Raw genomic sequence first — 13,035 nt, forward strand, 5'->3', positions numbered from 1 at the left:
TTGGAGTATAAGATGTGGGCTTTTTTTTTTTTAAAAAAAAGATAGTTCAAAAGCCTTAAAAAGTATTCTCTCCAGATTATAAAAGGTTAGTTAAAACTGTTTAATAGGAACGATCTTGCACAAGCAGAAAGAGCTTTGATTTGGAGGATTATAGCAACATACAACTGAGAGAGTCCACAGGGACAGTCAGACGGGATGTCTGCACCTCTTCTAGAGACTCTGTTAAAAACACGACCGACTGAACATTCTGCTCCCTTTCAAGGCACATGCCACTTCTTAAAACGGTCAGCTTTCCACACAGGCTACAAGATATTTTATTTACATTTAAAAATAGGTTTTCTTCTTCAACGTAGTGGAAAGGCCTGGAGCCTAGTCACGGCGGTGCCTGCCTAGCACAGGTGCAGGACAGCTTTATTGATCTCTGGGTTTGTCCAGTCATTCCGAATGTCATCCAGGTGGTTATCGAAATCCACAAGCGTCTCGTAGGACCGGCTGTCCAGGAGTGAGGCTGAGATCCTCTGTGCCTCCGGCCAGTCTTCACAGTAGTCACTACGGGTCAAACATGAAGAAGTCAGCATCTAACAGTGAAAATGGGCGGCTTGTAACAGCATCAAGAGAGAAGGCCAGCCATATGCACAGTGGTATGAGGAGAGATGGCACAGAGTACTCAGAAACATGGGCATTTCAAACGCATGAAGACGTACACAGCATAGAAAACACGGTTAATACGTGGAAGGGACTCCCTTCACATGGAATTTTGAGCAAGTTGGTGGGAGATGACTGAAGCTTTCTGAGTGGCCACAGATACATCAAAGCAAAGGCCTGGGAAGAAGAGTGTCTGTGCCCTAGGGCCTGAGGTGGGAAGACCTGTGAATACCACTGAGGTTCCCTCCACCGCCTGGAAGCGCTGGAGCCCTGGGGCCTACAGGAGCTGGGGAATATGCTTGGTACCATGCCTCTGGAGAAAACACTAACTGAAAACACAGGCTGGGCGAGAGCGGCTCTCGCGTGGCCAGGCGCTGACGAAGCCCCGCCTGCGCGGCGGCATAGGGCGCACTCACTGGTGTGGGTCTCTGCACCGCCATCTGTTCTCATGGTGCTCGTACACGTGGATCGTAGGCGCTACGCAGTCCATCGTAAACTTGGTGTTGTCTACCTGAGCACAAGGCAAAGGACATAGAGTGAATAGAACGCTAGCCAAACAGCAGCGACAGGCGCCTCCTCGGGGCTCTCCCTGCAGCAGTGCCCATGCTGGCTGGGGCAGAGACTCTTCCCACAGAGCCGGTATGCAGAGTGGCGCGAGCGTCTGGCCTGAGGAAAACTCTTGTTAGGCAGGAAAATGTCAAGTCCTTCATTGTTTTTTCACAAAAGCGAAGCTTCCAAATATAACTTCTTCCCTCATCCTAGGATTCTGTCTGAATCAAGGCTGTTCAGCAGGGCCCTCGATGGCATCTGCTCACATACAAGTGCCTTCCTTCCCTGCGCCCCTAGAGGCTGTGCTGGCTGCTCTAATTCTGTGCTGCTCGCACTTGGCATGTTCAGGTCAGAATCACCTAGAAGGTGTGTTAACATGAACTGCTGGGCCCCACCCCCCCACATTTCTGATTCAGTGGGATCTGGGGTGGGTGCCTGGGAATTCGCATTTCTAACAAGTTCCCAGGTGCTGCTGCTGGCAGGGGACCCCACTCCCATTTGTGTAGTGATGTGGGAGCACATAAGCCACGGTTTGGGATTCAACTGGTCTGCAGCTGGGAGAAAACTGCAAGAGGCGGCAATGGTCTCAAGCAGATAAATGAATGAAGGGGTTAGCGGAAAGGAAACCGCCGCAGAGCAAGCTCCATGTTTGCGAGGGGAGGTGCGAGGGCCTCCCGCATGCTGTACAGAAGCGACTTACCATAATGAGTGCAGTGTCGCTGAAGCCCTCGGCGATTCTGGAGGCCACCTTCTCTGCAACCTGGTTTGGACTGTCAAAGAAATAGTCAGGCTACCACATTCCAGTCAATGCCATCCAACACTGTTTACAAAAGGCACAGTCAACACCACCAAGACTTAACAAGCAATGACAGAAAGACTGGCGGAGTCAACAGGCTGCACGTGCTAGCTTCACTGGTTTACTTATTTAATTTTTTGGTAGAGACAGGGTCTTGCTCTGTTGCCCAAGCTGGAGTGCAGTAATGTAATCATAGCTCAAGGTAACCTCAAATTCCTGGACTCAAGCAATTCCACCTCTGCCTCCTGAGTAGCTGGGACTATAGGCACAGGCCACCACACCCAGTTACTTTTTAGTGTTTTTTGTTTTTTTTTTTTTTTGGTAGAGACGACGTCTTGCTATGTTGCCCAGGCTGGTCTTGAACTCCTGGCCTCAAGCAATCTTACTGCCTTGGCCTCCCAAAGTGCTTACAGGCATGGGCCACTGTGCCCAGCCTACTTATTTATTTATATTGCTGGGGAGAGTATGAGGGCAGTTCCCCACATATGAAGAAATCGCAGGGTCAGCACATCTGGAGTGCAACGGATGAACCTTGCCCTGGGAAAATCACCTTTGTGATCTTGGTGTTTCCCCTGCCAGGTAAAAATGTTTTGCCCATTTAAAGTGGCTCTTGGTGATGACAGCCCCACTGTGATGGGTGTGGCCAGCCAGGACGGGGAACGCTGTTAGGTAATGGGGTGCATCATGCAAAGCAGGTCCTTGCCTCACTCCAACCAGAAAGCCCTGGTGATGGGATCCTGAGAGGCATCTCCTAACGGAAGGCTCCCAAGAACCTAGTGGAGAGTTGCCAGAAGCAGGCAGATAAAGTCTACTGCGGGGCGCCTGCCAGCCCCTGGACCAAACTCCAAGTCTCCCGGGCTGGCCTTCTCCATCTGCACGCTAGCAAAGCAACCTGTCCACCGCAACAAGTAAGAGCAACCTCAGGGCAGCTGGCGGTCCATCACCCTTTGAGAAATTCCTCAGCCTTTCCACATCTTCTCCATGCTCATGAGCCTCCACTGCTGGCTCTGGCCCTGCCGCCATCCAACCCTGATAAATGCTACCTTTCTACCTTAAGTTAATAGAACTAATTACAGAGCAGCTCCTACACCATTCCTGCTCCATGTCTCCAAACACAAAGTTACTCTTCTAGCCTATGTCGGGAAGGGGCCTTCTCCTCAGGGGCCTTATTTATATTCTTTCTGTGCCCGAGCCCCAGTTCTGCCTTCAAATTTGTGTAAGTCTTTATTTTCAGGGAAAAACAAAAGCATTGAACTGGTTCTCTCTAGCTGCTGTCCAGCCTCCCTCTTCCCTTCCACACCTGTTTCTTCAACTTCTTTAACAAGCCGCTAGTCTTGCGCCATGTCCTCACCATAGCTCTGTGCAATCTGCCATCTACCCCATTCCCTTGCAGAGCAGCACCTGGAAGTCTCCTGACCACTGCCTGATGGCCCCAAGACTGCTACCCCCTCAAAAGCCTCCCTGCGGGAACCCACCACACTCAAGCAGGCCAGCCCATTTCCAGCCTCTCCAACCTGAGGCCACCTTTTCCTTTGCTCTTCCCCACCCTGCAGGTCACAGGTCCTTTCTCTGCCCTCCCTTCCTGCATTCTCCCTGCCATTTATTTCCTTCAGGCTCTCACCTTAGGCAGGGGCTTCTAAAACTGCTTCCTAACTGGTCTCATAATTTCTAGGCTCGCTTGCTCTCTGTTTTAAAGAGATAGGGTCGGATGGGTGCAGTGGCTCATGCCTGTAATCCCAGCACTTTTGGAGGCTGAGGCAGGTGGATAACCTGAGGGCAGGAGTTTGAGACCAGCCTGGCCAACATGGTGAAACCCCGTCTCTATTAAAAATACAAAAATTAGCTGGGTGTGGTGGTGGACGCCTGTAATCCCACCTACTTGGTAGGCTGAGGCAGGAGAATCGCTTGAATGCAGGAGGCGGGGGTTGCAGCGAGCCAAGGTCATGCCACTGCACTCCAACCTGTGCGTGTCAAAAAAAAAAAAAAAGAGAGAGAGAGACAGTCTCGCTTCGTTGCCCAGGCTGGAGCATGGAGGCTATTCACAGGTGCGATCATGGCCATCAACTCCTGGTCTCAATCAATCCTCCCTGCTCAGCCTCACAAGCAGCTGGGACCACAGGCATGCGCTATGAAGCTCAGCTTAGGCTCTTCTTATCCGACGTAACCTGAAATTTCTCCTGAACTAAATTTTCCTAAAACAGAACTCCCATCGCATCCCCTGGTGCTCACGGCCCCACAGACTACTGCTCACCACTGCCTGCAAGATGAAGGCTGCCATTCTCAGGCTGGCAGAGGCAGGCCTTCGTCATGGTGAACTGAGCTACCATGCTCAGCCACAGGGGCAATGCTGTGTCTTCCATGTCAGGAAATCTGCCTACATGTCATCTCCCTCACATGCCCATCTTTTCACTGACACTGTCCCCTGTCTGGCCCTCCACACTAAGCCCTCCTTACTGAATTGCTTCCCCTCTTTCAGGGCACAGAAGACATGCCACCCTCACCACAAAGCCCTGCTAAACCGCCCTGGACGAGGCCCCCTGCCCTGTTGGAGTTCTGAGGATTTATTTCTAAGAGGCTCTAACACAGAGTCCACGGCACGTGCTGCTTTCCTTCTGTGCATCTTATCTGCCCCGCACAATCAAGAGTTTCAGCTTTTTGTGGCAGGGACCAAGCCATCCATCTTTCTTTCTTTTTTTTTTTTTGAGGCGGAGTCTAGCTCTGTTGCCCAGGTCAGAGTGCAGTGGCACGATCTCAGCTCACTGCAAGCTCTGCCTTCTGGGTTCACGCCATTGTCCTGCCTCAGCCTCCCAAGGAGTTGGGACTACAGGCGCTCACCACCACGCCCAGCTAATTTTTTGTATTTTTAGTAGAGACAGGGTTTCACCGTGTTAGCCAGGATGGTCGCGATCTCTTGACCTTGTGATCCACCCACCTCGGCCTCCCAAAGTGCTGGGATTACAGGTGTGAACCACCGCGCCTGGCCCCATCTTTAACAGTCATAAAAATACATGGATTATTGTGAGTTATTTAACAAAGCACACAATATACAATTACAATCCTTTCCTTGTGATTAGGCTAAAAAAATTAATGTTTTAAAAAAATTATTTTATATGATTATTCTATTTTCATTTTCAAAATTGACAAAGTGATGTACTGATTATAGGGCTGCAGTGTTAAGAAAAATATGACTTAAGAGGGAAGGTGAGATTTTCCAGGTAGAAGTCAATCCTATTGAAGAAAGCAGCCTGATAGCTGCTCCTAGCGCAGAGGGAAGGCAGTGCTTCACGGCACCGACCAGGACTCAGTGGGTGCCAGGTCCCTACAGCACTGATGGCAAATGGTGAGGAGCGAGTACAGAGCCCTCAGGAGGCCTGCCCGTGTACCCACCTCTGCCTGCTCCTGCATTTGCTGAGGAACTTGGAAAGCAAAAGGCAGGGCCACTTGCCATGAAGAGCTTGCAAAGCCCTTACCCTCGTACTTAACACTGATCATGCTGGTCAGGGATTTTTATTGGGAAGAGGATAAAGAAACCTCATTAAAAAGAAAAACTACCATTTTAGATGCTCAAGAATTCTAAGCATATATCTTTCTGTTCACCGATTTTTAGATGGGGTCTTGTTCCGTTGCCCAGGCTGGAGTACAGTGGCGAGATCATGGCTCACTGCAGCCTCAACTGCCCAGGCTCAAGTCATCTTCCCACCCCACCCTCCCTCGTAGCTGGGACCACAGGCATAGGCCACCATGTCCAGCTAATTTTTATATTTTTTTGTAGAGATGAGGTCTTGCTATGTTGCCCAGACTGGTCTTGAACTGCTGGCTCAAGTGACCCTCCTGCCTTGGCCTCTGAAAGTGCTGGGATTACGGGTGTGATCCACCATGCCTGGCCTAAAATTTATTATTTTAAAAGAAGTTTAAAACTTTGTGGCTGGGCGTGGTGGCTCATGCCTGTAATCCCAGCACATTGGGAGGCTGAGGCGGGCGGATCACAAGGTCAGGAGATGGAGATCATCCTGGATAACACAGTGAAACCCCGTCTCCACTAAAAAATACAAAAAAATTAGCCAAGCGTGGTGGTGGGCGCCTGTAGTCCCAGCTACTTCGGAGGCTGAGGCAGGAGAATGGTGTGAACCAGGGGACGGATCTTACAGTGAACTGAGATTGCACCACTGCACTCCAGCCTGGGTGACAGAGCAAGCCTCCATCTCAAAAAAAAAAAATAAATAAATAAATAAAATAAAATAAAATAAAAATTGTAGTTGGCCAGGTGTGGTGGCTCATGCCTGTAATCCCAGCACTTTGGGAGGCCGAGGCGGGTGGCTCACTTGAGGTCAGGAGTTCGAGACCAGCCTAGCCAACATGGTGAAAGCCCGTCTCTATTAAAAATACAAAAACTAGCCAGGCGTGGTGGCGGGTGCCTGTAATTCCAGCTACTCGGGAGGCTGAGACAGGAGAATAGTTTGAACCCAGGAGGTGGAGGTTGCAGTGAGGTAAGATCATGCCACTGCACTCCAGCCTGGGTGACAGAGTGAGGCTCTGTCTGCTCCCCACCCACCCCCCAAAACATCTGTAGTTAATGAACTGTCAAAGTATCTGAAAGAGCTGCCAACTTTGCATTTCTCTGTCTTAGGCACCGAATCTCCAATACTGATCCACTTCATCCTGAATGAAGACTGCCCCGCTGTGGTTCCTGCTGTCAGGAACTCCTGAAAGCAGGAGTTCCTAGAAAGACACAGCTGCCAACCGAAACTGCAGGCACCCTGAAGGCAGACCCCTCTGCTCACCCTCCCAACAGCACCATGTTGGGCCAGCGTGTAGGTGCCATCTTACGCTGTGTATCTAAAAGCTTCTTCCTGAGTGTCTGCCTCAGGCCAGGCCTCTCTGCCGGGCACTGAAACCTGCCCATATCAAATGCTAACTATGAAGCAAAACACTGGTCAACAACGAATCATATAATAAAACTTGATAGAATGACCTAAGGTTTAGGAAATTCATAAAAGTTATAAACACTACATTAGAAAAATAATAGAAAAAGTCATCGCAGCACTAGTAACAGCACCAGCCACTACTGTAAACCAAGCACAAGGCCAAACACGCTGCGCTATTTCATTCTGTCCTCACAATTACTCTCTGAGGCACGAACTCAGCTCCATTTTACAGATAGGGCCACGGAGGCCCAAGGAGGCTAATCAGTAAGTCACCTAGAATTTGAATCCAGGTCTACTTGGCTCCAATTCATGCTGCAAGACACTGTGAATCAGGCAATATTTCTAGAATAAGAGTAAATTTTCAGCTAGGTCTGGCTGAAGAGAGGGGAAGGTTTTCCAGGCAAAAGCAAAACCATACTTAAGTCAGAAGTTGGCAAGATCCTAGCTCCTAAGCTCCCAAGCCATGTGGCCTCTGAGAAGCCGCCTTCTCTGGCTGGAGTTTCTTCACTTGTGCATTGCTGTGAGGATGAAATAAAACGACCCTAACAGAGCCCAAGGATAGGACAGCATTAACTACCTGAGGTTTCCTCCTCAAACAACTGGGCACACCGGGGGGTGGATTCCCTATTCCAGGGTGGCAGATGCCTACCTAAGGTTTATCCTCTCTACACATCTGACAAATGGCTGCTCGGGATGCATTTCAAAGTCTATGAATGAAGGACTGCAAACCTCCTGGAGGATGCAGAAGGACGTGGACTAGGTGAGGACAGGGAAGACATTCTAGAAGGAAGGTATGGAGAGCAGGAAAACTGTGTCTGAGTAGGATAATTCCAGGTTGGGCTGTAATGAGGTCAGCACAGAGGTAAGAACATGGGGGCTGTGAGCCAGATGAGGTGTGTGCAGAGAGGAGGACAGGACAGCCTGCACAGGTCCACGTGGGGTGACCACATCAGACACGGATTTGCGCGTGAGGGGTTAAGGAAAGGGAGGCCCCTGCACTCATTTGACAACCTGATGCCATTCCCACTTGCCCAGTCTCCTCTCCCTTCTGCAGGGACAGCCGCGGGAGACACTGCTTGGTCCAGGAACACGTTCCTGCCAAGGGCGCTCCCCACTGCTTGCAAGGTGAAGTTCAAAATGCTTCTGAGCACGGAGGAGCCCTTAGGTGTGGCCCAACCTACCTGTGCAGCCTTACTTCCTAGCATCTCCCACCATGTGGGCACAGTCCCAGCCACTGCCACGTCTTCACCTGTGTCTTCTATCCCCCAACCAGGAATGCTGACCTCCTGGTCTCTACATCTGCACTTGACAAGGCCCTGCCCACTCTCGAGGGCCTGGTTTACAGGACATCGTGCCCTGTGGCTTCTGGGATCATTCTACCAGGTCTAAGTCTCTCGGCCCCTGCCGCCAAGCCCCCTGCAGGGGCCGCTGTCCTGCACTGCAGCCTGCGTTTGCATTGTCCTTCATGTTTAACTCAGCCACAGGAGGGCAAGGGCCAGAGGACTGCGCTTTCCCCAGCCCACGCCTAGTCTTTCATGTAACAAAGACTAAGATGGATGTGGCCCTGTGGGTAGGCTCTCGCTCAGTGAAGGACGGGAGACACGGAGTCATCAACAAAGGGAGGCAGGCAATATCAAACAGAGGACATCCCAGTGAGAGTCAGAAGAGATGTGCTGAAGCCAGACAGGCCAGTGCTGCTTATGGGCTCAGAGGAAGCAGCACAAGAGCCAGCGTGCATGAGGCTTCCATGCGCTCCCAACCGCCCCAGCACACGCTTCAGCAGACTGACTTTGAGCGCCGCATCTCCTAGGACATCTGCCTCCCTCAGGATCCAGTGCGTGGACCCAGCCCTCCAAAAGGGTAAGATAATTATGTTTCTAAATTTGGGTTTCTTTTATGATACCATGTTTCTCATCAGAAACACTGGTGCCTCATCAGTGATAGCAATGCGGTCACCAGCTTACAGTATTATTCCAAAGCGCTTGAGCTCACCTTCTCATCTGTGCTGAGCAAGCGGACCCAATGGCAGGGCCTTTCACTGCACCCCCATCTCCCTGGACACTGGAGGGTCGGCTCTATCCGACAACATGAGGAAGCCACGTCAGGGCAGCATGACGCATGCCCGTTATATACTGTGTGGACTTTCCAGCTGCCCGTCTGGTTTCTGGCTGGGTTAAGCCAAAGGAAAATGAAAGAGGGACATCAGGTACTGACTGCTCTGGGCCACCCCTCCCCAGATGGGAGGCCATGTCAGGCTGGCTGTGGCCACCTGCCTAAGGGCACTGCTCTTCTCAAGGTGGACTTCTTTACCCAGCACCTTCCTCCCCACCCTCTGGACTGTTGTCGCCAGTCTTGGTTACTGCACGACCCCCTGTGCGTTCTCTTATCTACGGCCCATGACTTGTGAACAGCCTGCTTATTAAGCCCTTCTCAGATGATCCCAACCCGAGCATGTCCTCTGTTTTTCTGTTGGGACCAAGATGACACAGACATACAGAAAAATTCTCAGCTTTGTTATTAGTGAGAGCCCCAGTGGGGGAAGGATCCGGATAAAAGGAAGAAAGAACCAGCATAAATGGGGCAGCAAATACCACATTTTCATCAGAGTACTGACCCCAAACCTACAGGCTGGTCTATTTGCTGGCAAATAGAGCAGCATTCCCTCCCAGTGCTCTGGCCACCACCACCCCTAGTCTGGGAAGAGGAAGCAAGGCAGAGCTGAGCAGGGACAGAAACCGGAACCCCGACTGTCGCTTTCATTGTATGAATTCCCTTCATGCAAAATAAAGAAGACACAGAACAGAATCCCAAAGTTAATAGAAATGTTTGGAATTTCTGTTGTTTGGAATCATCCACACCACAGTTCACCTCAGATACTATAAATAAGCACAGAGGGAAGGGGCATGGGTCTCACAGGTTTCGTATCTGGTCGAAAAGCACACGAGAGACAGGCTCTGCCTGTCACGTGCTCACTTCCTCGCCTACAGACGGTTCCGCATCCACGTACCTGGCATCCTTCACTCGCTCATTAGCTTGATAATAACCAGCAATCACGTAGCTATGATCTTTGCACCATGAATCAATCTGAAAGAGGAACAAAAATTGGGAAAAGATGAATGATTCTCCCTTAAATATCAAGTTGCAAAAACCACAGATCTCACTCCCACATGCTGGGACAAGACATGACAGGATCTTAATCCTCATACCCTGCTCCCCACAAGAAAGGCTAGGACTCAGGAAAACATGGTCAGGAAGGGCAGGACTTTGACCATAAGGAATGACCGCTTGCCTCAGTCCCAGCGAGAGGACCCTTTGTCCACAGGTTTGGTACAGCGCTGCAGAGAGTCGGAAGGAAAATAATCTTTATCCACCTTCTCTTATAAAGAACTGGGGCTTCAGAAATCCTTAAAATGATTTAAATCATTATCCTTCATAGTTAAGGAAACAAAACTTAGAGAGGTTCTAAGTTTGCGCAACCAGGTAGGAACAGAGCCAGAAGGGGAATCTCAGTCTCTTTCAAAACAAGTCGTTTAGGCCAGGTGCAGTGGCTCACGCCTGTAATACCAGCACTTTGGGACGCTGAGGTGGGCGGATCACCTGAGGTCAAGAGTTCGAGACAATATGGAGAAACCCCCATCTCTACTAAATATAAAAAAATTAGCTGGGCATGGTGGTGGGTGCTTGTAATCCCAGCTACTTGTGAGGCTGAGGCAGGAGAATCATCCGAACCCCAGAGTGGGAGGTTGCAGTGAGCCAAGATCATGCCACTGCACTCCAGCCTGGGCAACAAGAACGAAACTCTGTCTCCAAAAAAAAAAAAAAAAAAAAAAGTCTTTTCATACTCGATCTCAGCATTCTAAGCATCACATCGTGAAATACCCCGCAGCTGGGGTGGAGGGTAAAGAGGTCCCAAGTTAGGAAGGGGCATGTGCACATGTCCTTAGCTCTCTACGGTGTGCTTTGGAATGGGAGCATGGTGGCAGACCTTCGGCGTTTTTGGGTTTCTTTTATGGTACCATGTTTCTCATCAGATGCAGCTTCCTGCAGGTCTAAGGCCGTTATTCAAAACAACAAAAGGTCATCCTGTTTTGGCATAATGGAATTTGAATACACTGTAATAAAGTCTATTCTCAGTCTGCACAAGAGGAAACAAAATTGGTACTTGATTTTTTTTGTAGGGAATAAACTGGTTAAAAATGCATGTGTGTGTTTATTAAACACAATCCTATTGCTCTTCTTCCTGAATTCTGGTTTGGGCCTCTGAGTCTTCTTCATGATCAAAAGCAGACAAGACAGTTACAGTCCAAGGGTCCCTGGCTCGCACAGGATTAGGATATTTCTGGCCTCCTAAGAGTTCACGAATTACCATATTGGGTCAAAACTAGGGCTCAGTGAACCAACTAGACATTCTGGTCATCCACCCAAAAGATCAGGATTATGTCCCTAAAATATCTATAATGGTGCTATCATTGTGACTGCTGAAAACAACTCCAAAACAACTCACATTTTCACCTCTTAATGGAATAGATTCCGGAAGCTTTCTATTGCTGCTTAGAACAAACATCTCTATGTACCATCACAGGGCCTTGCTCTAAATTTGGTCAAGCTCCTTGATGAGCTGATCCTTGAGCACCGTGCTCCCACCCTCCATGTGCCATCACGGGCTGCCTCCTGAGTGTGTTCTCCCCTGAGGGGACCCATGCCTCTGCCCCCAACCCGGGGGTCCCTATCCCGGCTCTCCAGTGTAGCCTGCCCTTATTTTCATAGTCAGATTGGCCACTGTCTTAGTTTCCTATTGCCCTTGTGACAAGTTACACACAGTTAGTGGCTTAAAAACAATACTTTTTTCTTTTTTTTGAGACAGTCTCACTCCGGCTGTCCAGGCTGGAGTGTAGTGGTGAGATCACAGTTCAACTGCGGCCTGAACTCCTGGGCACAAGTGATCCTCCCACCTCAGCCTCCTGACTAGCTGGGACTACAGGTTTGTGCCACCCCGTCCAGCTAATTTTTTTTTTTTTTTTTTTTTGAGACGGAGTCTTGTTTTGTTGCCCAGGCTGGAGTGCAGTGGCCGGATCTCAGCTCATTGCAAGCTCCGCCTCCCAGGTTTACGCCATTCTCCTGCCTCAGCCTCCTGAGTAGCTGGGACTACAGGCGCCTGCCACCTTGCCCGGCTAGTTTTTTGTATTTTTTTTTTAGTAGAGACGGGGTTTCACCGGGTTAGCCAGGATGGTCTCGATCTCCTGACCTCGTGATCCACCCGTCTCGGCCTCCCAAAGTGCTGGGATTACAGGCTTGAGCCACCGCGCCTGACTGCTAATTTTTAAATTTTTTGTAGAGACAAGGTTTCATCATTTTGCCCAGGTTGATCTTGGACTCCTGGGTCCAAGCAATCCTCCTGCCTTGGCCTCCCAAAGTGCTGAGATTACAGGCGCAAGCCACCATGACCTTTTTTTTTTTTTTTTTTTTTTAGGAAACTAATAAATTTTATTGAAGGCTTTTTCACCATCCATAGAGATTATTGTATGATTGTTTTTCTTAGAATTTTTAATGTATATATTTTCAGATTTTCTAACTCCGAATTCCCTAATTTCTTCCATTTCCGAAACAAACTGTACTTGATTAAAGTGTATGTCTTATTTTTTAATTTTTATTTAAGTTCTGGGATACATGTGCAGAATATACAGGTTTGTGACATAGGAATCCATGTGCCAGGGTGGTTTGCTGCACCTACCAATCCGTCACCTAGGTTTTAAGCCTCGCATGCATTAGCTATTTGTCCTGATGCTCTCCTTCCCCTCGCTCTCCTGCTTTGACAGGCACTGGTGTGTGTTGTTCCCCTCCCTGTGTCTGTGTGTTCTCATTGTTCAACTCCCGCTTATGACAACATTCTAGCCTGAAATCATGGTGACGAGGCCAATGAGCAAGCAAGTCATCTGAGTTGAGGATGATGCCAGCCAGAATTTTTATCTCACTAGTCAGAAGTCTATAATGGGTCAGCAGAGCTGTGCTTCTTCAGGATGCTCTAGGGGAGAATCCTTTTCCTTGCCTTTTCCAGCACCTAGAGGCTGCCTGCATTCCTTGGCTCATGGCCACCTCACTCTGACCTCTGCTTCCATCATC

At 49.5% G+C, this 13,035-nt stretch overlaps 1 protein-coding gene across 2 annotated transcripts in view; it reads right to left on the reverse strand.

The window, feature by feature from the left end:
* The window catches only part of EMC8 (ER membrane protein complex subunit 8), a 21,479-nt gene continuing 8,444 nt past the window's right edge, over window positions 1–13,035 (reverse strand). Inside the window, exons 2-5 of one of the 2 annotated variants that reach the window (XM_007994266.3) lie at window positions 9,923–9,999; window positions 1,895–1,964; window positions 1,062–1,156; window positions 1–549 (exon numbers count right to left, since the gene is read on the reverse strand). In XM_007994266.3, coding sequence (XP_007992457.1) covers window positions 390–549; window positions 1,062–1,156; window positions 1,895–1,964; window positions 9,923–9,999 — 402 coding nt within the window. In that variant the 3' untranslated portion in view covers window positions 1–389. The remainder of the gene's footprint in view (window positions 550–1,061; window positions 1,157–1,894; window positions 1,965–9,922; window positions 10,000–13,035) is intronic. The other variant, XM_007994267.3, reaches the window with a different exon arrangement.

The sequence above is a fragment of the Chlorocebus sabaeus genome, chromosome 5, assembly GCF_047675955.1.
Source record: "Chlorocebus sabaeus isolate Y175 chromosome 5, mChlSab1.0.hap1, whole genome shotgun sequence".
NCBI classification, from domain to species: domain Eukaryota; kingdom Metazoa; phylum Chordata; class Mammalia; order Primates; family Cercopithecidae; genus Chlorocebus; species Chlorocebus sabaeus.